General features: G+C 46.6%; 2 protein-coding genes across 2 annotated transcripts; both read right to left on the reverse strand.

Annotated features, from left to right (window-relative positions):
- Positions 1–533: 533 nt before the first annotated feature.
- Positions 534–8,890, reverse strand: g2e3 (G2/M-phase specific E3 ubiquitin protein ligase). The gene is made up of 16 exons (XM_061082217.1): positions 8,836–8,890; positions 7,879–7,976; positions 7,643–7,744; positions 7,402–7,526; positions 6,385–6,553; positions 6,166–6,272; positions 5,609–5,725; positions 5,376–5,500; positions 4,496–4,589; positions 4,208–4,399; positions 3,955–4,076; positions 2,885–3,069; positions 2,611–2,783; positions 1,739–1,778; positions 1,444–1,615; positions 534–838 (listed from the first exon to the last, which is right to left on the reverse strand). The coding sequence occupies exons 1-16, from the start codon at positions 8,888–8,890 to the stop codon at positions 534–536; spliced, it is 2,181 nt and encodes a 726-aa protein (XP_060938200.1).
- A 7,423-nt stretch (positions 8,891–16,313) lies between these two features.
- LOC133016053 (E3 ubiquitin-protein ligase TRIM35-like) lies at positions 16,314–17,862 on the reverse strand (the record flags this gene model as incomplete). Its single annotated transcript, XM_061083361.1, has 2 exons — positions 17,789–17,862; positions 16,314–17,701 (listed from the first exon to the last, which is right to left on the reverse strand). A coding segment is annotated over exon 2 (1,371 nt), but the record flags the coding sequence as incomplete, so codon positions are not given.
- Between the last annotated feature and the right edge of the window lie 5,707 nt (positions 17,863–23,569).

Consider the following 23,569-nt stretch of genomic DNA (forward strand, 5'->3'; position numbering starts at 1 on the left):
GAAAGAAAACGTCAAACAAGAGGAAAACACCAAGAAAAACAAATAACAGCTCAAGTATGTACAATAAAAACACAACTGCACTAAAGTAACTCCTCCGGGAAAGATTATACCACATGTTTGATATTTAATAGAAAAGGAAAAAGTTTTTTAATGTCACTTCAGTCTGAGCAGACATTTCATTTATCAGCTTCACCAGAGAAACAAGGGATAGAAAATATATATAGAAATCATGTATAAAACAATTATACAGTTCTGAGTTAATGTGACTGGAACGATGAGGTCATCACTTGAATCTTTACGTCATCATTCACGAGATCGAAGTTTCAGCTTCGGTTTTATGAGGATTTTCTTCTCAAGGAAAATCAACGATATGTTTTAAACGATTCTTCAATCGTCAGATTATCAATAATATAAATAACAGTTGACACCGTGTTGTCATGGTGACGCAAACATTATATATAAGAATCAGATATTGCTGTAAATCTGTCCTGCTCATTATTCAGCAACAACTTCAGAGACAGATGGAAACGGGTCTAACGCTCCGTCGGGAGGAGGTGCACGTGGTGGCTGACGGCCTGCTCCATGCAGCTTTTAAAGGACTGGTAGGAGGAGCTGACGGGCAGGAGGAGGTGCTTAGAGCTGGGCTCGCTCTGAGGGAAGAGCCCCCCCCTCCACTCCTCCTCCCCTGATCCGCCCATCTCCTCCACTCCTGGTGAGGAGGAGCGGAAGGGGTGGAGGAAAGAGATGGAGGGAGGACGGAGGAGGCCGGTAACTGGAAGCTCCTCTGCTCCTGTGGCAAAGAGAAGGAGGTCCTGCAGGGAAATGGAGCTCCTTCCAACTGGGGTGGGGGGAGGAGAGGAGGAGGAGAGGAGGAGGAAGAGATGAGGAGGAGATGAGGAGGAGAGGAGAAGAGGAGGAGAAGGAGAAGGAGGAGATGAGGGGAAGGAGAGGAAGAGGAGAAGAGGAGGAGGACAGGGGAAGAAGAGGAGGAGAGGAGGAGAATAAGAGGGGAACCAGAGGAGAAGAGGAGAGGAGGAGGAGGTAAGGAGAGGAGGATAGGAAGAGTGGAAGAAGAGAGGTGAAGAGGAGGAGGAGAAGAGGAGGTGAGGAGGAGGCGAAGAGAGGAGAAGAGAAGAGGAGAAGAGGAGGAGATGGAGGGAAGGAGAGGAGGAGGAGAAGAAGAGGAGGAGAGGAGAAGAGGAGGAGAAAATGAGGAGGAGAAGATGAGGAGAAGAGGAGAAGAGGTGGAGGAGAGGAGAAGAGGAGGAGAGGAGATAGAGGAGGAGAAGATGAGGAGAAAATGAGGAGGAGAAGAGGATGAGGAGAAGAGGAGAAGAGAAGTGAACGAGAAGAAGAGGAGATGAGGAGGAGGAGTTATAAATAACTTTAGACTCAGTGGGAGTGGATGTGTATTCGTTCTGGTTTCGAACCCGTGTGTAATACCTTCACACTCCAGCAGGAGGTGTCTCCAGAAGGTGACGACGGGCGTCTCCTTGTCCAGCTTCTCCTCCTCCTCGGACAAGTTGATGATGAAGAGTTGACCGAGCGTCTGAGCCGTGAGGCGACCGGCTGCTTCGCAGAAAACGCCGTAGAACACGGAGGGGAACAGCTGCACCTGGATCAGAGTGGAGTCAGGAGGTCAGGAGGTCAGGAGGTCAGGAGGTCAGGAGGTCAGTGACGCTCTGGAGTCTGATGGACTCAGAGCGTGTAAACAGGAAGTGAGTCACACGGAGGTCACCTGATCAAAGACGCCCAACGTCTGCAAACCTTCACGGAACCTGGAGGGAAACAAACAGACGTCACCGCTCAGATACTTTCACTTCGGTTCCGTCCTGAAGAACCTGATCTTCTGATGTTCGGGACTAAACTTTTCAAATAGTGTCGCACGACGACCACAAGACGCTTTGCTACATCTGTCTGAAAAGCAGCGTCACACACTAAGCTCCTCCTCTTCCTGCTCCACCAGCGTGCGGAGGATGAGTGGCTGATGTGAACATAGACATATATAAAGCTAGATGCCTCGGCCAATGGAGTCGAACGTCACCACATGGCGGCCATCTTGCTGCAGGCGGCTCGCTCACCCATATCATTGTGTTGTAGTGGTCGTACTTTTTAAATAACCATAACTTGCTCAATTTTCAACCGATTTTTAATCTGTTTGGTTTGTTATAAACGTCAGAGATGTAGTTATGACACTGCATATATTATTAAATTGTTTAGAAAAATAACATAATTATTTATAAGTAGGCAGTGTCATAGCTACATCTCTGACGTTTATAACAAACCAAACCGTTTAAAAATCGGTTGAAAATTTAGCAAGTTATGGTTATTTAAAAAGTACGCACCACTACAACACAATGTTATGGGTGAGCGAGCTGCCTGCAGCAAGATGGCCGCCATGTGGTGACGTTCGTCTCCGTTGGCCGGCAACGCAGCCGAGTCATCTAGTGTTTATATCTATGGATGTGAACGCGTCTGAGCAGAGAACCTCCCTCAGCGATGTTCACGTGTGAAACACAAACTCTGGAGCCAGAGGTCGTGTCTGAACCGGGCTTCGTGACCACGCTAGAAGCATCTCACACACGAGACTTCAGGACCTGATGTCTCTACCTCTGCAGTGGCAGCTGCATCCTGGTGATCAGACTGAAGCTGACCAGATCCTCCACCAGCGCCTCCCTCTCCTCCAGGCTCCGCACCGGCCGGTTGCAACCAGCCAGCTCCAGGAACTCCCAACTGGAAGTCATGGCTTCCTTCAGGCTGTCTAGAGACTCCGCCTCCTGGATCTGAAAGCAGCCAATCAAATCGCTTCACTTCAAATTACGAAAAAGAAAACCCGGAGCGTCGGTGCTGCAGAGAGGAGGCGTGGTCTCTCGGTGCTGCTCACCCTGCTGACTAGGCGTGTGAAGTGTGCGTCGGGGGTCATGTGTGCGACGGTGAGCGGGCGGTTCGGGGGGTGGTTGAACAGACACTGGAAGAGCCCCCGGGAGAAGAAGCTGACGGGGGGGCCGCCGTGGAGCAGAGAGAGAGCCAGCAGGCAGCCCACGTCAAAGTACAGGTCCTCACGCAGAGCTGCACACAGACACACACACAGAGACACACACAGGGACACACACAGAGACACACAGACACACACACAGAGAGAGACACAGAGACACACACAGAGACACACACACACACACAGAGACACACACACACACAGACACACAGAGACACACACACAGAGACACACACACACACAGACACACAGACACACACACACACACACACAGGGAAACACACAGACACACACACACACACACACACAGAGACACACACAGACACACACACACACACAGGGAAACACACAGAGACACAGAGACACACACACACACACACAGGGAAACACACAGAAACACACAGAGACACACACAGACACAGAGACATATTTTTGTGGCAAACACACAAAATTAAGCCCCAGAACTGTTAATTTGATATTTAGTGATTCAACAACCATCAGAAAGGATAAATTAGCATGACTATGGCAATAATAAAGAATAAAATAATGCACAAAAAAGACAGGGAGGAGGGGGTGACCCCTTGAGGCAGGTTTTGGAATTACATAAAGGTGAATAATGATCCCCACTAGGACTCTGGTTTTATTGTTTTGCTGTGTTTCTCCCAAGTGGGATCCTGTAATACTGTATACCTCAGCAACATGTCTATATGATGTATGTTATATCATGTATGGTGGGGGGTGCAGGTATGAGTGGATATCATCATGTACTCACTTTGTTTTGTAATAGCTGCCTATTGTTGAGACAAATATGTGTGAAGTCTGTTATTAGAGTCAATTCTCAACCATATACTACTTGTTCCTGTATAAAGAAACATGTTTATTTGTCATGTACCATGCCTAAGAAAAGTTTAATAAAAACTTAAGTTGAAAAAAAAATAATGCACAAAAAAAAAAAGTACCCTGATAATCCAGAGCCAGATTCTTGGATCCATCTGGACCCTCGAACACGGCAGAGTCCTGGACCTGCTGCACCAGCAGCTCGAGGAAGTGCTGCCGGGCGGCTTGGCCGCCGCCGAGGCTGCTGGGAAACGCAGTTTGCTTCTCATCGTGGAAACTGGACAAAGACGACGTGTCGACAAACAGAACAAAACCAAATGAGCCCGAGAGCGAAGCCTGGACTGGAGAGTCTGGAGCTGAGGTGTGAATGTGGACTGAGGGGGGGGGTTATCTGACCTGACGGACAGAGTGCACGTGGGGTCGAAGTCCGGCCTCTGGACCAGATCCAGACCAGCAAACAGAGCCTGATACCCGCTCACCTCCACCTGGACGGTGAGTGGGCGGAGCTGAGGGGCGAGCGCCAGCAGGAGCTCCTCAGGAGACCCGGCTGTGACGGGAAACGACGGCCTGAGCAGAGAGAGACGGGTCAACTGGACTCAGGATCACTCAGCAGAAGACGTCCAGAGGAGGGACACTACCAACGGGTGCGTTCGATTTGTCTACCTTTTACAGCTGATGGAGGAGTGGATGGGGGACAGGTGGCGTTTGGACAGGAGACTCCTTCTTGGAGCGTTCGGAGGAGACGCCACCAGGGAGGCTGGACGGGACAAGAGCTCAAGGTTCACATACAGTCTACAGGAGGGGCTCAAGATCTAGTGACCACAGTGAAGGATGCTCCCAAGGTAGCTTTGCATCATCCAAGTGTGGTCACTACAATATTCAGGTATAAAGTATAAAGTATTCAGGTATTAAGTATTCAGGTATTCAGGTATAAAGTAAGAAGTATTCAGGTATTCAGGTATAAAGTAAGAAGTATTCAGGTAAACTCAGTATAAAAGGTCCAGGTTGTTGTTGTAAATGTCTGAAAAGATTATGACCAGATTCATTCAGATGTTTGTCCATAAAGAAGCTTTATATGATCTGTTCAAAGATCATTTGTGTGATTGTGTTGTACATTAACTCAAGTAAGAACCGGAGCACTTCTCCCACAATAATACAAAATAACTAAACACTAAAAAAAACCTGACAAGAGTTCAACAATATTAGAGCCGCTCTTTAACTTCCCAAAGTCCCAGTCGGCTCATGTCAGATCCCAGTGTCACTCAGTCGAGAGGCGGAGCTCCGGCTGGTTAGTGTCACATTAATGAGTCTGGTTCCTGAACCGTGAACTCACGTCAGTTTGGAGACGGAAAGATTCTCACTGAGGGGAAACTCATCCATGTCACACAGTCGGACGGATGAATAAATAAACTGTAAGAATCAGCTGGTGGATGTTGTTCCCGATCCAGATCTACCTCACAACTCGTCTCCTCCACAAAGTTTCATGAAAATCCTCCGAGTGTTATTTGTATAATCCTGCTGACAATCTAACACAATCACTGACCCTTCCCGTCCGTGGCCTGTGTGCAGCCGCTGCAGGCCCAGTCCCTGGTGTGCAGCTTCAGGCCCGAGCACTTCCTGTGAGTTCCTCTGGATCCACACAGCCGACAGCGAATCACCTCGAACCACCTGCAGCCAGAAACAGAGCGTCTCCACCTCAGTGTCTCTCACTCACGCGTCCCTCTCCCTGAGGTCTCTGCTGTGTGTCCATGTCCCTGTCGGAGGACGAGGTTGTACCCGGTCTTGGCGGAGTGTGTGGGTCCGTCGGTGCAGAGGCAGGCGGCCGCGTCACACTGGTTGTAAACCTCCAGCAGCTCAGAATATGCGTTGGCCTCCAACTCCCATGAAGCATCTCTGCAGGAAGTAGAAACAGAATGAATCAGGAAACAGGAAGCAGTTTGTTCTGCTCGGCTTCCCGCTGCCTGGACACACAATCCCATATTTAACCTTGTTAGAAATGTCTCTGTGAGTGTGAAGGTGTCTGTAGATAAACTCTAAATCAAGATGGACGACCACAGCTGATAGAAAATCAATTTGACCCGAGACAAACGTGACCACGGTTTTGTTGAGAGGCGCCAGGAAATTCTCTTTGCAGAGAAAGTCTGAGCAGCCGTCAACAAGCTGAACATCATGAATCTATTATCTCGAGCAGCAGGTGGATCCACATGCAGAGCAGCTTCAGGTTCTTCCAGAGACGTTAAGCATCGTGAAAGAAGACGATGCCTCAACAACTAAAACAGTCCTCATGTGGACTGAGCTTCTGAAAGTCCTCAGTGTGATGAGCATCACGTTACCTCTCTGGGATGTAGATCCCCATCCTGAGCATCTCCTCCTGGAAGCTCTCCTTGTTGCTGCACAGAGTGCATCTGAAGAAGAAGAGGCCGGCGCTGTGGGCCTGGCGCTGTCACAGAGACCAACACACAGGAAGTTAATACAACAACAACATCCTGTTACAACCGGACACAGGAACACAAACCACCTGCAGCTCTGTTCCAGAGAGACTGGTTCCCTACCTGCACACACTCCCTGTGGAACCAGCTGGCGTGGCAGCAGGGACACTTGAGGACGGAGAAGGACAGGACGGGGTCGATGGCGTCCAAACAGACGGAGCAGGCCTGAGGCAGACTGAGGTCAGAGGTCACACACAGGGACTGAGTGGGACTGTGATCCGGACAATACGACCTGCACACACAGAAACCACAGGGTTCAACCTCTCGGAGCGTCTCTGTCCCTCGTGTCCCGGTGAAGACCTGAGGACACAGAGGTCCAGAACCAGACTTCAGCTTGGAGGCTGTGGAGGAGGTGGGGGGGGCTGGGAGAGCACCTGCACACAGAGGATCAATCAGCACAGGGGAGAGCTGTCAGCTGATCGATCCACAGCAAACTACACTCTGATCATTTAAAGGTTTCCTGCTGAATATTGGAGATAAAATCTGTTTTTTAATAACTTCGACGTCTCTTTATCTGATCAACAGTTCAGCTTCACTGATTCTATTTGTTTAGCGAGTATCAAATCAAATCAAAGTTTATTGTCACATGCACCAATAACAGCGTCATCGGAGCAGTGAAATTCTTGTGACCTGGCAACATCTAAGCAGTAGACAGGCTTTTTACAAAATTAAAAAATGACATACCATATAACGTATAACATAGTAAAATGAAGCAGCAGTTTACAGTGTGAAGGAGTGGGGAATATTACGTATTCACAAATCATAATTTAGATCTTCACAAGGTGCAACATCCAGCTCCTTGGCACAGAGCCCTCCGGTGGATGAGAAGATCCTCCCAGAAGACAGAAAGTGACTCTGGATACGAGTGAATGAACGTGTGTGTGTGTGTGTGTGTTTGTGTGTGTGTCTGTGTGTGTCTGTGTCTGTGTGTGTGTGTGTGTGTGTGTGTGTGTGTGTGTGTGTGTGTGTGTGTGTGTGTGTGTGTGTGTGTGTGTGTGTGTGTGTGTGTGTGTGTGTGTGTGTGTGTGTGTGTGTGTGTGTGTGTGTGTGTGTGTGTGTGTGTGATTGGTCGACACTCACGGGAAAAGGTCACTGAACTGAGAGATGAACTTCTTCTTCCTCCCGCAGGGGAAGTGAACCGTCTTCCTGCAGCTGCTGACGTAACAGCCCACACACGCACCCTTCTTCTTACAGCTGCAGCAAGTCTGAACCACACACAGGGACACACACAGTGAACACACACAGTGAACACACACAGTGAACACACACAGTGACACACACCCTGGTGGCAGACTTGATGTATAACAAGTGGATCTCTCACCAGTCGAGCCGAGCGTCTCATCTCCTGCTTGATGTCTTTCACCAGGAAACCAAAGACTCCCTCAGTGTCCGTCCCTCGCTGGTAAACTCCACAGGACGTCAGCTGAGACCACACACACACACAGAGACACACACACACAGACACACACAGGGTTTGTGTAGATCTGAAATGTCTAGTTTATGAAATGAGTATCCGACTGGGAACATGGAGAACACACAACACAGACCCACTCTTACCAAACAGAAGTAGTGGACGGTGAGTTTCGGCTCCTTCACTGTGACCTTCTCTCCAAACATCGCCGGGTCGTCGTCACTCAATCTGCACAAAACACAACCTGAACACAAACAACACATTTATTCATTTCACACCAGTTCTCGACACTTTATCGATTATTCAGCTGCTTGATCACAGATGAATAAACATTTGATTTAAGCCTCTGAGTAAAGTATCAATAAAGTGTTTGTAAATAAAGTAGCTTTTGTTGATTCAAATGATCAAATCCTCGCTGTGGAAGTTTAGATGTTCCTTCCTCTGAAGGCTTCTTTGATTTATTCATTTTTTAAACCTTCAAACAAACAGGATTAAAATGTGTTTTTCAACATTATCCTGGTGGCGACAAAAACAAATTAACTTTTTTTAAATGACTGATAAAAACAAACATCTCTGCATTGTGTCCAGAGCAGGAACCATAACCCCAGCAAACACAAAATATCAAAAGTCTATCACAACAGTGTCAACTTCAATAACAAACTTAAATAGTTCTGTTGCCTGATTTTCTGTATCGAGTCCATGAGTGATGAATGTTTCCTGTTGTTGTGTCATTGTGTTGTATGACTGTGTGAGTTGAGAGCTATGTGTGTGTGTGTGTTTGCACCAGCACCATAATAAGCATATTTGAATATTTGCACTACTGCACAAATTGAACATTCATCTGTTAAGATATATATTTAGATGTATATATTTTATTTTCTATTTTAAATTTTTGATATTCTATTTCATTGTTATTCTATTTTATACTATTTCTATTTTTATTTTATTTTTTTGGGTTGAAATTACTGAGCATTCCTTAAAGAGAGAGTGTGACCCAAGCATTTCATTGACAGTGACTTCATGTTATCTCTGTTCATTTGACAATAAAGAAATCTTGAATCTTGTGTGTGTGTGTCTGTTGTGTGTTTGTGTGCGTCACTCACAATCCTCCCCGATGTTGCCGGCGTGGTGCCGCCGTGAGCTTCTCACCTTCTTCATGTTGAACCTGCAGGAACATCACAGACACACAGGAGGTCAGAGGTCAAGTCTGCTGAGGTTTCATCAAACAGCTTCAAGTATCATATCAATTTAAAACATAAGCAAAGATTGAGCTAAAGAATATTATAATAACACATTCAAAGTGCTTCACTCCAATCCACTTCTAGAAATGTAATACAAACCTTGACCCACACAAACTTCTGCACGTTCGTATTAATGCATTTAAAAAGGAAAATGCACATTAATTAACCAGTGTAGTGGAGTCCATCATATAATGGGTCAGATTTTAATGAGGCTAGTTTTCATCTGCAGGTTGATGGTAGAAAAATACACAAATACATGTATAACAACACAAGTACACACACAGTACATTAGAATCAACACAATATTGTCTTATTATTACTCATCATCTCAGTGTAGCCCAGAGACTGTGGAGCTTTTGTTTACTGAAGCTAAATGTGACGATGTGAGATAATAAAACAGTAAATTAAAAGTGTACGAGATGAATTTATATAAAATAAATGATTAATCACGAATAACAAAGATGTACAGATGTAACACTGGTGTTTGTGGGAAACAGATTTAAGTGAAGCATCGATTCTAAACACAGGAAACAAGCTTCACTGGTTTTTCTCGGATCGAAACGACGCGTCAGAGAAGAAACGTCACGAACCTACTTTCAGTTCGGATCCGTTCAGCTCATGTTCTTCTGGATCGCGATGATTTTATTCATTTCTGTTTCTCACCGTCGAGTTTTAAATTTCCCTCTTTCAAAACACAACGACCTGATTTCCGCTTCCGGTGCTTCTTCTTCTCTGAGACTCCAGCTGACTGCTGCAGCGCCCCCTCTGTGCGGTGATGGGATAACACATCTTCTGCATTGTAACTCAAACAGAAGTGAAGGAAACACCAGGCTCCTTGAACCATGAAGAAGAAAATGGACATTTGAATTTAATAAACTTCCAATCTGCAGAACCAACTGTTTACAGATGTTATTCCAACAGCCTGTGTCCAGGGGGACGTGCATGTCCAAATCAAATCAAATCAAATCAAAGTTTATTGTCACATGCACCAATGACAGCGTTTCTTGGGACATGGCAGGCAGCATCTACACAGTAGACGGGCTTTACAAAAATTAAAAAAAAAAGAATTGACAGAACATATATCATATAACGTAAAACATATTAAAATATTAAAATGAAGCAGAAAAATATTAAAATGAAGCAGATGTTTACCGGGTGGAGTGGGGAATATTAAATTAAAACAAAAAAATATGAATATATATGTAGTAAGTACGTAGTAAGTGGGACCTGTGATCTTTTGACCTGGCAGGCAAGGGCTTTACAAAATAAAAATAACATAACGTATAACATATAACATATAACATAGACATATAACATATAACATATAACATATAACATATAACATATAACATATAACATATAACATATAACATATAACATAGCAAACCAATATTAAATTAAATAATATGAATATATGTGTAGAAAGTGTATTTGTATGGTGGTGGAGCAGAATGTACATGGTAACTGTTCAGAGGGTCAGTGTTGATTGTTCAGAAGCCTGACGGCCTGGGGGAAGAAGCTGTTTTTAAGTCTGGTGGTCCGTGCTCGGATGCTCCGGTAGCGTCTCCCAGACGGCAGCAGTGTGAGAAGTCCACAGCCTGGGTGGCTGTGGTCCTTGATGATTTTCCATGCTTTTCTCAGGCATCTTGTGCTGTAGATGCCTTGCACGGAAGGGAGATGGCAGTCGATGATCCGCTCCGCTGTCTTCACCAGCCTCTGCAGGGCCTTGTGATCAGCAGCAGAGCAGCTACCAAACCAGGCAGTAGTGCAGCCTGTGAGGATGCTCTCGATGGTGCACCTGTAAAAGTTTGTCAGGGTTTTTCCAGCCATGACAAACTTCTTGAGTCTCCTCAGGAAGTAGAGGCGCTTTTGTGCAGTTTTGACCACCGAGTCTGCTTGTTTGGACCAGGTCATGTCATCCGTGATGAACACACCGAGGAACTTGACCTCGGAGACTCTTTCCACCACAGCTCCGTCGATGTGTATGGGATTGTGACCCCCCCTCTGCAGCTTCCTGAAGTCCACGATCATCTCCTTGGTCTTGCAGACATTGAGGGACAGGTTGTTCTCTTGTTACCATGTTACCAAGCTCCTGACCTCATCTCCATAGGCGGTCTCATCGTTGTTGGAGATGAGGCCCAGGATGGTGGTGTCGTCTGCAAATTTGAGGAAGATGTTTGAACTGTGTGTTGCTACACAGTCCTGCGTGTACAGGGAGTACAGGAGGGGGCTGAGCACGCAGCCCTGAGGGGCCCCGGTGCTCAGGGTCAGTGAGGAGGATGTGTGCTTGCCCATTCTCACCACCTGGGGTCTGCTCGTCAGGAAGTCCAAGATCCAGTTACACAGGGGGGTTTTAAGACCCAGGCTCCTGAGCTTGGGGACGAGTTTGGCAGGAACAATCGTGTTGAACGCTGAGCTGTAATCCACAAATAGCATCCTCACATAAGTGTTTGCCTTTTCCAGGTGGGAGAGTGTGGTGTGTGTTGTCAGGGCGATAGCATCATCCGTGGACCTGTTTGTACGGTATGCAAACTGCAGGGGGTCAAGGGTGTTCGGAAGGGTCGAGCAGATGTGGGTTTTGACCAGCCGCTCGAAGCACTTCATGATGGTGGAGGTCAGTGCTACAGGGCGGTAGTCATTTAAACAGGTGATGGATGGTTTCTTGGGTATGGGGATGATGGTGGCCTGCGTGAAGCAAGTGGGGACTGTTTGCAGATGGAGGAAGAGGTTGAATATGGAGGTGAAGACCTCCGCTAGCTGGTCGGCGCACCCCCTGAGGACACGGCCTGGAACTCCATCGGGCCCAGATGACTTTCGGGGCTTCACTCTTTGAAGCTCTCGCCTGACGTCAGCCACGGTCAGGGACAGGGTGCAGTCATCATCTCGGTCCTGGGCCAGTCTCGCGGATGTAAGGGGGTTGGTTGCCTCAAACCGTGCGTAGAAGATGTTGAGGTCATCAGGTAGAGAGGCGGCGGGCTGATCATCACTGCTATTTCTCCCTTTATAGCCTGTGATGTTTCGCAGGCCACCCCACAAGCGTCGGGGGTCAGAGCTGAGGTAGTTGGACTCCAGCTTGTCCCTGTAGTCTCTTTTTCCATCTCTGATGACCCGCAGGTCCCATCTGGACTTCCGATGCATTTGGAGATATATGAAGAGACAGTGTCTGTGTATTCGTTGATGTCCCCATCCGCTGCAACACAGAACATCTGCCAATCTGTTGATTCAAAGCAGTCCTGGAGAGTGCTAATGGCTTCAGAACTCCAGCGTTGAACTGCCCGAAAAAACGTTTTTTCCTGTTTTAGGCGCTGTCTGTAGGTTGGGATGAGCATAATGGAGGTGTGATCCGACTTCCCAAAAGCCGGGCGGGGGAGGGGTTTGTAGCTATTCCGTATTTGTGTGTAACAATGATCAAGAGTCTGGTCAACCCGGGTGGGAAAGTTAATGTGTTGCAGATATTTTGGCAAAACTTTCCTCATATTAGCCCTATTGAAGTCACCAACAACAATAGAGACTGCCTCAGGGTGTGCATCCTCAAGTCCATTAATAACTACGTACAGATTTTATCTGCCTGCGGTGGAATGTAAACAGCTGTGACGATGACGGAGCTGAATTCACGGGGCAGGTAGAAGGGGCGCACTTTTATCGCTAGCAGCTCCAGGTCTGGTGAGCAGCGTGTAGAAAGCACAGCAACATCCGAGCCCCAGCGAGAGTTCACCATCAAGCACACCCCTCCACCTCTGCTCTTATCCGACTCGGAGGCTCTATCCTGCCGGTAGATGGAAAAACCGGCCGGAGTAACGGCCGCGTCAGGCACCATGGGATCCAGCCAGGTCTCCGTGAGCGCCAGCACACAGCAGTTCGCGATGTCCCGCTGGAAGTTAATCCGTGCGTGTAGTTCGTCCATTTTATTGTCCAGGGATTGGACATTCGTGAGCAGAAGGCTCGGCAGCTGGGGATTGCAGCATCTCGTCCGAGATCTGCACAGGATACCGGCGCGCTTCCCTCGCTTCTTTCTCCTCCGTCGGCGTAGTGGTAAACACATCGGCGGTAGAACAAAGGAGTCGCAGCAAACACTCCGGTAAGTTGAGAAAAAGTCCATATTTAGCGACGAACATATATCCAAAAGTGCGAGTCGATCATGCTGTATGAGCGACAGTGCAGTGTGTACAAAAAAACAAACAAGAAAAAGTGAAATAAACATAAAACTGCGTAGTGCATGCGGAGCCATTGTCAGTGCGACCTTTCTCTACGGCGCACCAAGCAGTGCACTGCATGTGATTGGTCACATGATCTCTGCATGTGTTGGACGTGTTGGATGTGTTGGACGTGTTGGATGTGTTGGACGTGTTGGATGTGTTGGACGTGTTGGACGGAGATTCAAACTGATGCAGAGACAAAACCCCTGTGAGCACAGAGAGCGTTTCAGAGTGGAAACTCCTCAGTGGTGTTAATGTAACTCTGAAGCAAGAAGAGAGTGAGGGAATGAGAGAGGAAACATTCTCTCCATTCCAACTGAAACTCATGAAGCTGCATCGTTTAGATTTTAAATGATCTGGAGCATCGTGGATTTAAGATAAGATAAGATTAGATAAGATAAAATAAGATAAGATAAGATGTGATCATCCTTTATTAGTCCCACAATGGGACATTTGTAGTTTTACAGCAGCAAGAGTCAAAAAGACATCAGCAGGTAATAAGCAACATGTAATACTAAAGTGTGAGGAATTTAAAACTATAGAAATATATGAATGTAATTAAACTAATGTAAACAGTGTAAAGAAGAAGAAGATACACTTTATTTATCCCACACACATGCACAAACATGCACAGACACACTCATGCAATGGGGAAATTAGTCCTCTGCATTTATCCCATCTGGTGTGATCTTTGGACAGACACACAGAGCAGAGCAGTGAGCAGCCATGTACGGCGCCCGGGGAGCAGATGTTGGGGGAGTAAGGTGCCTTGCTCAGGGGCACTAGACAGGGTAGGGAGAATAGTCTTTTTGATCTTTTGGACAGATCCAGGTTCGTCTTTATGTTGTTCCTATATTGCTAGTAATGACGCGGAGATAACTAAGCTAAAACAGACTACTGAACAAGGGATAAAGGATCTGCATGAAGTGCACGGATGGGACCCTTTTGTCATCCATGGGTACATAGTCTTTTCGCACACTGATTATAAGCATTGTCATGTTTTTGATTGCTAATTCTGTTATCACTTGTATGATTGAATGTGTATTGGCCTGATTACCATAGCCACTGTAACCTGATTTTCTCTGGACACAGCCCTTCACTACTGAATGCATATTGGCCTGATTGCTAGACTAGGCATTGTTGTATTCATGTGATCAAAGGATCTCAACCTTTCCTGTTTAACAAACCCCCTCCAGAGTGGGAGGGGTTAGCCGAATGTATAAAAGAACTGAACTGTTTTCTATCTGTGTGCATATTACAACTCAACCCTGTGGTATGCACCATGCTCGAGCATTAAAGGTGACGATACTGTAAGAGTTTTTGAGACTCGTTTCTTCGTTGGTAGTGGGATTGTAGAAATTGCCACAACACCATCCTCCTGGCTTTTGGAATACGGAAGTAGAACAGGGAGACACTTCCAATGACGCTCCTACTACTCTGATAGTTGCTAGGCAACCTGTTTACTTCAAGAAAGGCCTTGATTCAGGAGATGTCATGGGCAAAAGGTGTTTACAGTTGGAGAAAAGATTATTATGTTTTCTGCTTCATCAAAACAATCCTGACTGTAAACATTTGGATCCTCGAAACCAAAGCAACAAAACAGAATTAAGTCAACAGAGTCGCGAGGAGGGAAAAGGTTATTATTAAATAATTTGTACCAAGGCCTTGTATCTAGCTAAAACTGTCTCTAGCTTTATTTGGTTAAGAGTTCAACGGGTATTTGTCATTTGATCCAATCAGAGCGAGCAGGTAACATTAAGCCCCGCCTCCTTAAAGTATTACATAAAGTAGTACATCAGGTTATACATCAGGACAGCAGTGACTTTGCCATCATGACTCAGCAGATTGTTTAATCACTCTAAAAGTACTTTTAATTTAATCACTCACTCATTCTGTAGTAATGTCCAAATATTTAGTAAAGTTTGTATACCCTTAATAGTGAAGTCAGTGTTTCCCACAATGCATCATGGTCACTGAGCAGATTGTACCATCATGCATTGCGTTGAGAGCAAGAGAATGTGGGCGAGACGAGGGAAGAGAGGGAGGAGCCGGAACAAACCAACCTGATGACGTTTGTGATTTCAAGTGTTGCTAAATGTAAAACTAACATTTAACATTTATTATGGGACTTTCAAGCGGCACATTGTTGTTATTGTTGTTTTTGAAAGTGCTTCCTCATTCCTGCATGTTTCTGTGTGTGTGTGTGTGTGTGTGTGTGTGGATCAACAGCTCAGTGGAACGTGTTGGACGAGGAGGACAGCTCCGCTCAGCAGAGCAACAAGATCACAAATACATTTAAATTCAGTAAATACCAACAACAACAGGCCCAATACAAACACATCCTACTGTATACTGTGTACACTGTGAAGGAGAATGTGTGTTCACCTCTAACTGTCGCTCTGCAGCTGCTGGAGCTGATGGCAGCGTCTCATCCGGAGCAGGTCCAGAGCTCCACTGGGTTCCTGGGACCAGCAGGTTAGAAACCAGTCTGATTTACCAGTGACCGGATCAGCTGCTGCTTCCCTGGCTTCTTGAGACCGGGGCAGACGACTCCAAGTTCAAACTCTGATCTTCAGCCGTTTGTGACAGAAGCTTCTACAACTTAAAAAAGATCAAAACATTGTTTCTGTTTCATAGTTTTTATTATTTTAATCACAATATTAAAATCACATCACTAGGCTGCTGTTGAATAAACACTTTTACAGACGGAATCATTTTGGCTTCATCACATCAAACAGACAAATGTTCATATATGTTGGATTATTTCATAAGTGAACAGACTTTATGTGATTAAACATGAATCATGTCTCATGTGAGAGTTTTAATAAAGTTTGTTGAATGTGAACAATGATCAGCTGTTATTGATAAATGTGTTTTATGTGGATCTTCATCAGTTTGCTCGACTTCATGGATCCACACAAAATCTAAATGATAGAAAACATTTTCCATTAACCAAAATAAAGATCAGAAAATAATCAAATCTTTTTACACACGTGGAAAAGTGAACAGGAGAAATAAAAATGATTGAGAAGTAAAAGGAGAAATAAACAAAGCTTTAGAATAACGAGTTAAACATTTAAATTCAGCAGATTTCTCTTGAAGAAATAAACATGATGAATAAAATCTTTATCTCTAACGGCTCTGATCCAGCGTCACAGAGACTTTCACAGGTAACAGCTTGAAGTGATCTAAAGTGTTAAAGTATGGAAACATCTTCTGAGTGAAAGTGTGTTTGAAGGTGTGAATGTGTTTGTTGGTATCAAGATCAGAGAACGACAGTTTTCCTCTGTTCCAGTCCAGTTTCACTCTGATCCTCTGGATCTTCTGCACAGAGAGATCAGATGATCCTGATGGTGACCATGCATAGTATTTATCTTCATATAACTGTATTCTCCATGATCCAGACTGTTTGTGTCCCTTCCTCTGGACAGGCTCTGCTCTTACACCCAGTATCCAGTTTGTACTGTCTCCAACCAGGACGTCCCAGCTGTGAGTCCCTGAGTTAAAACCCTCAGATCCCAGGACTGAGATTGATTTATCAAACCTTTCTGGATTGTCAGGAAGCTCCTGTTTCTCTCCTCGTCTCAAACTGGTCAGATCTTCAGACAGGACGAGTTCTGTACTAGCAGAGTTTGGGTCCAGAACCACAGGACTGTAGGAGACCACGTCCTTCATATTGTTCCAGATGTTGAAGCTCAAGTTGCCCAGATGTTTGGCCTCGTCTATCAGAGCTCCTGAGGCCAGCTGTGGATCATCCAGCAGGGGGCGCTGCTGGACTCGTTCCACTGCAGCCTTGTAGTTGTGCAGGAACGAGACGTCTTCAGCTCTCAGCCTGTCCTCTGTGGTTCTGATTGTGTTTGAAAGAGCCGTTATGTCTCTGCTCAGATCCTCAATCTTCTTCTTCATCATCCGACTCTTCTGCTCCTCTTCCTCCCTCAGTGCATCCATCCTGGCCTCCTCTTCCTCATCCAGAAACTGATGAATCTTTATAAACTGCTCCTTGATCTGCGTCTCTGTGCGTCCGGCCTGGACCTTAATGTGTTTTGCTGTTTGTTCAAACTCTACTTTAACACGTTTTAAACCCTGTAACTTCTTCTTCAAGGGCTTCAGAGTTTCCTGAAGCTGCTTCTTGTATTGTTCTGCAGCTTCGTCGATGGGGCTGATTCTGTGGCCGGTGTGTTTTTTTGAATCTCTGCAGATGACACACACTGGCTGCTGATGGTCCAGACAGAAGAGTCTGAGTTTCTCTGAGTGCAGACTGCAGAGAGCAGGTGAAGAGCTCTGATCTCTCTCCTGTAAGAAGGTCTCACACAGGTTCTTTAACGCCAGGTTACAAGGTGGGTCATCCCTTGAAGATCTTCTCTTACAAAGTGGACACTCTTTTACTACTCTTTCTCTCCACCAGCTCTTCACACAGTCTTGACAGAAGCTGTGGCTACATGACAGAATGACAGGATCTCTGAAGACATCACAGCAGACGGAACAGTAGAGATCCTCTTCTGATCTGGAAGCCATTGAGTCTCCAGGTGAAGCTGAAAACAGACAGTCAGTCAGTCACAGCTCCATGAACTTCACTGAGGTTCACTTCCCCTCTGAGTCGAGGTGTTTGTTAAACTCACGGTCAGTGTGTGGAGCGTCGGCAGGTTGTAGTTTGACTCTTCTCTCCTGTAGCTGGACTCACTCAGGACGTCTGGTCTGGTTTGGTTTAGTTTGGTTTGGAAGGTGAATGTGATCGTCTGGTTTTCAGCCTGCGTCTCTTCAGGGAGGAACAGACGTTTCTCAGGTGTGTCAGGAGAGGGAGGAGCTTGAGATGCTGGATGATAAAACCTGTAAAACCTGAAACAAATGTACAAGCAGCTCTGCTGCCAGTGAAAACTCTGCACCTCCCTTATGGACTGAACTCTAACACTTTAACTCTTAAAGGAGACATATTATGCCCATTTAACCACAGTTGATATGGTTCCTTGGGGTCTTAATGAAATGTCTGTAACATATTTTGGTCAAAATACCACAAGGATCATTTAAAACAGCAGCCTTTTACCCTGTCTAAAACAGCCCTCCTCAGATTGAGCTGTTTTTAGGGCCCGGCCCCCTCTCGCCCCGCCCACCCTTTTTACTCCTCCCCCTTCTCACCCCTCCCCCCTCTCATGGAGGTGTAGGACATAACGTTTTCACCTCCATTAATTAGTCTGTGTTTGAATGTGTTCTCACTACAGAATGCATTCAACATCTATAGGGCAGATTATGGGCATTTTACGTGTAAGAAGAATAGAGCAGTAAGTTGGGTTTTTTTATGCATGAGATATCAGTCATTTCTGCAATACAAATATGACTGAGGAATAAAATACAATAAATTACTCTTCCCTCTGTATTACTTTGCTAACTGCTCATCTTACACTTGTCAATTGTTGACATGTAACATATAAAACACTAAAAACTGTTTCTATACACTTTTATTGTCAGAAAGATTGCTAGACAGAATGCCACAGAGCTTTTCAAACATAGTTATTAAATGTACTGGCTGGGACAGCGTAACGATCTGTTCAGTCTGTGTCTGTTTTGATTTCACTTCCTGTTTTATTTTGGTGTTTGGGTTCTTGTGTCTCATGTCTACCTTTACTTCCTGTTGGTTTCCCCACACACCTGTACCTTGTTGTCATTAAGCATTCCCTATTTATACCCTGTTTCCCCTCACCCTCTGCCAGATTGTCATTGTCTCCTGTGTGCGTACATGCTCTCCAGCGATTTCTTCCGTGTTTGGACTACCTGGTTTTTGGACTCTGCCTGGATTTATGACATTCGATTTCTGCCTGTTCCCTGTATGGACTTGTTACTTTGGACAATTTAAGTAAAGTTTTAGTTAAAACTTTATTTTTCTGCCTCCCGTGCTTTCTTTGCTACTGAGTCTCTGCCTAGTTGAGGATTGTCACAGTACAATCTGGCCATGACAGACTCAGCAGAGGAAGACGTTCTTCGCTTGGCTCTCGGTGCCCAAGGAAGTTTGCTTCACAGTCATGAGCAACAGCTGTCCTTTCTGGTGGGTGGCGTACAGCAATTGCAAACCAGGCAGGACGCTTTTCAAACTTCCTTGTCAGACCAATTCCAAAACCTATCTACCCAGATGCAACAGATGTTCGCTAGCCTGACGACCACTGCTCCGGCTCCGCCTGCTCCGCCTGCTCTCCAGTATCGAGAGGTATGATGGTGATCCCTCAACTTGCCGATCCTTCCTGTCACTCTGCTCAATGACTTTTGAACTGCAGCCTCACTCTTACCCCTCCGAGAGCTCTCGTGTGGCTTTCATGATTACTCACCTTTCAGTGAGTGGGCTACTGCAGAGTGGGACAAGAGCTCTGTCACCTGTGTCTCAGCGAGGAGCTTCGCGGAAGCCCTCCGGAAGGTTTTCGATCACCGCACACCAGGCAGAGAGGCGGCTCGAGGACTGTTGGACCTGAGACAGCGAGGCAGTCGAGTAGCTGATCATGCTATCCGCTTCCGCACCCTGGCGTCGGAGAGCGAGTGGGGTGAGAATTCTTTATGACACTTTCCTGCACAGCTTATCCGAGGACATTAAAGACCACCTGGACCCACTCGACCTGCCATCTGACTTCGATGCTCTGGTCACTCTGGACCGCCAGCCCGGTGGGGGCAGCCTTCGCCATCCCATATCCGTGCTTCTTCTTCGGTTCCAGTGACGGCAGCAGACAGCGCCACAGTGCCTCCTAGGGGTCAGGAGGAACCCATGCAGCTCGGCCGCACTCCCCTCTCCTCTGAAGAACACCAGCGCCGCCGTAGGGAGGGTAGATGCCTCTACTGCGGAAAGCTGGGCCATTTTCTGGTGTCATGTCCGTTAAAAGACCGGGCTCATCATTAAGGAGAGGTTTATTGGTGAGCCAAACCTCAATTTCCTCTACTCCCTTCAGACCACTAACCCACGCCTGTCTGAGCTCACCTGAGGTTTCCCTGGAGCTAGCTGTGTTTGTGGATTCTGGAGCTGATGAAAACTTCCTGGATAGGGAGCTAGCTAAGCAGCTCCAGCTTATCCCAGAACCACTCCCTGTTCCCCGAGAGGCCAACGCCCTGGATGGCCGCCTGTTGTGTCATGTTACCCACCGTACTCCAGCTTTGAGCCTCACAATCTCAGGTAACCACGCTGAGATGCTATCCTTTTTGCTTATTGACTCTCCTCAGGTGCCACTCGGTTTGGGTCTGCCTTGGCTCAAGAGACACAATCCACACATTGACTGGTCAACTGGGTTAATTTTGGGGTGGAGTGAATTTTGCCTCTCATCCTGTCTTGTGTCTGCCTCTCCTAGTTGTTGTCCCCAGAACTCTGACTCTTCCTCAGATTTCCCTGATCTCTCTGATGTCCCACCCGTCTACCTGGATTTGAAGGAGGTTTTCAACAAGTCCCGCGCTACCTCCTTACCCCCCCATCGGCCCTATGACTGCACCATCGACCTCCTTCATGGGGTCTCTCTTCCCGAGGGTCGTCTTTACTCCTTGTCTGCCCCTGAGACTGAGGCCATGAACAAGTACATTCAAGAATCCCTGGCTACAGGTATTATCCGTCCCTCTTCCTCTCCCACTGGTTCTGGCTTTTTTTTGTTAGTAAGAAGGACAAATACCTGCGTCCTTGCATTGACTACAGAGGTCTGAACAGTATCATGGTCAAAAACAGGTATCCTCTTCCACTAATTTCTTTTGCTTTTGAACTATTAAAAGGGGCAACAGTTTTTTCCAAGCTGGATTTAAGAAATGCTTACCATTTAGTTTGCATATGGGAGGGGGACGAATGGAAAACGGCCTTTAACACTCCCAGCGGCCACTATGAGCATCTGGTCATGCCTTTTGGGTTAACTAACGCCCCTGCAGTTTTTCAGGCTCCGGTCAACGATGTTATGAGGGACATGTTAAATAAGTTTGTTTTTATTCATCTTGATGACATCTTGATTTTTTCCAAGTCAGAGGAGGAGCATGTGCAGCATGTCCGACGGGTACTTCAGCGGCTGCTGGAGAATCAGCTGTTTGTAAAGGCTGAAAAGTGAGAATTTCATCAGCAAACTGTTAGCTTCCTGGGGTTCATTGTGGCACCTGGTAGCATCCAGATGGATCCTGCTAAGGTCAGTGGAGTGATGGATTGGCCTGTTCCCACAGACAGATCCCATGCCGAACTCCAACAGTTTCCGACAGGGGGTCCTATGGAGAGATGTTCTGGGCCCATTTCCCCGCTCAGAAAGGGGTAACCGCTATGTCCTCACCGTCATGGACTACTTCACTAAGTGGCCAGAAGCATACAGCCTGCCTGACCAAGAAGCGGAGACTATCGTAGATGCTTTGGTGGAGGGAATGTTCAGCCGGTTCGGGGCACCTGAGGTCATCCACACCGACCAGGGCATGTTTGAGTCCCGTGTATTTGCAACCATGTGCGAAAAGCTGGGCTCCCATAAGATGCGCACCACACCCCTCCACCCACAGAGCGACGGTTCAACCGCACACTGTCACAGCAACTGGCCATAGTGACGGCTAAGCACCAAAAGGACTGGGACACCCATGTCCCCCTCGTGCTGATGGCATACAGGTCTGCTGCCCAAGACTCCACATCCTGCTCCCCCGCCCTACTCATGCTAGGCAGAGAAATCTGAACTCCGGGCGAGATGAGGATGGGCAGACCTCCAGACACCCTGCTGGGTCCTCCGGGGCCTGAATATGCCAGGAAGTTACAGGATCGACTGGAGTCCGCTCACAAGTTTGCCAGGGGACAGCTGCAGAGTGCAGGGGCGAGGCAGAAGAGGAACTACGACGTACACACCAGAGGACGACATTTCGAAGCCGGCGAGTTGGTCTGGGTGTTCAACCCACAGAGGAAGAAAGGCAGGTGCCCAAAGCTGGACAGCAAATGGATGGGGCCCTGCACGGTCCTGGAGAGGGTGAGCGAAGTCGTGTACATGGTCCAACTGCCTCTGAGAGATAGGAAAGTTGCCCTCCACAGAGACAGGCTGGCTCCCTATCAAGGCACGGCGACCCCACTGCGAGGACAGACTAGAACACAAGGCGTCGGGGACACTGTTCGAGCTCCTCCACAAGATCTCTCTGAGGTTCCGGTCCATGCCCCGGATTCCATGTTGGCTGGACCCCCCTCTGCTGCACAGCCGCAGAGGGAACGGAGGCCCCCTGACCGCCTGGGAGTCTTTGTTGTTCCCTCGGGGACGAGGGACTTTGATGGGGGGAGGTAGTGTAACGGACTGGGGTTAATTGTTATGTGTGTTTATTGGGCGTTGTCAATGGGACATTGTGTTGAAAGAGTGTTCTGATGTCCTGGGCGACAGTGAAGGGGTCGGGGGCGGGACATGTGATGGTTTTGACTAATAGGATGGGTTCTTTAGTAAAGAGGCTCTCTCATTGGCTGGTTTTGCGGGGGGATTGGGTGGCAATGAGGAAGTTAGTTGTTGTTGATGTGTGCGAGAGTCGGAATGAATGAAAAAGGCACATGTTCACATGTAAAAGTCAATAAAGTTACCAGACGATGAAGAAGCCTCCTGTCCTCTCTACGGGAGGACGTTACAATAGTTTGTATAATAAATAATAGCTTACATTTCTTTGAAAAAATAATCGTACTGTTACCTGCATAACATTCCAAGAAAAGGAAAGACAACGTTTTTGGATGCAAAACGCAGAATGACGCTATGGAAAGACTCCAACGACGAGGTCTGGTAGTGAGGGCTCAGCTTCCCCACATCTTTCAGAACCCTCTTGTTAGTCAACACCTTCTCCGATCTGCAGAAGGCTGGTGTCCCTGTAAAAAAAGGGGGGAAAACATAACTATAGATTCAAAGTGATTATGGCATTTGTTATTTGGAATGTTTTATATATATATATACAAGCCTTACATTTGCAATGCAAATTTGGTGAACATACCTGCTGTCAACCATTTGCTCTTGTCCCTAGAAGTGTGTTGCGGATGCAAACACTGGGGGAAACAGGGTCTTCATGGGAGTGGATGTCTTGGACATGGTTGAGGATGGAGCTCCACTTTGCCACTCTCTCTGGCCCTGATGTTGACATAGCTGCTGTCCAGTAGATGTGGTTTTTTATGCTGCGAAGCCACTTCTTCAGTTTCACACATTCTTTGCCTGGGAAATCTTGACCAGTTTCTTGTACAGTCCTAAAAATAAAAATAAAATTTGAGTCATGCACAGACATATGATCATCATCATCATTTTTTATTCAGGGAGAATTGACTGAGCACACGGCTCTTTTGCAGCAATGCCTTGATTGAGGGTACATAATACAGATGAACAATAAATAAACAAACCATAACAAAACAGACAAAATAGATAAACAGAACACATTATACAACTCAGAAATTAAGTATTAAAATATATATTATATTATAAATA

Source organism: Limanda limanda, chromosome 12 (genome assembly GCF_963576545.1).
Source record: "Limanda limanda chromosome 12, fLimLim1.1, whole genome shotgun sequence".
Classification (NCBI taxonomy): Eukaryota; Metazoa; Chordata; class Actinopteri; order Pleuronectiformes; family Pleuronectidae; genus Limanda; species Limanda limanda.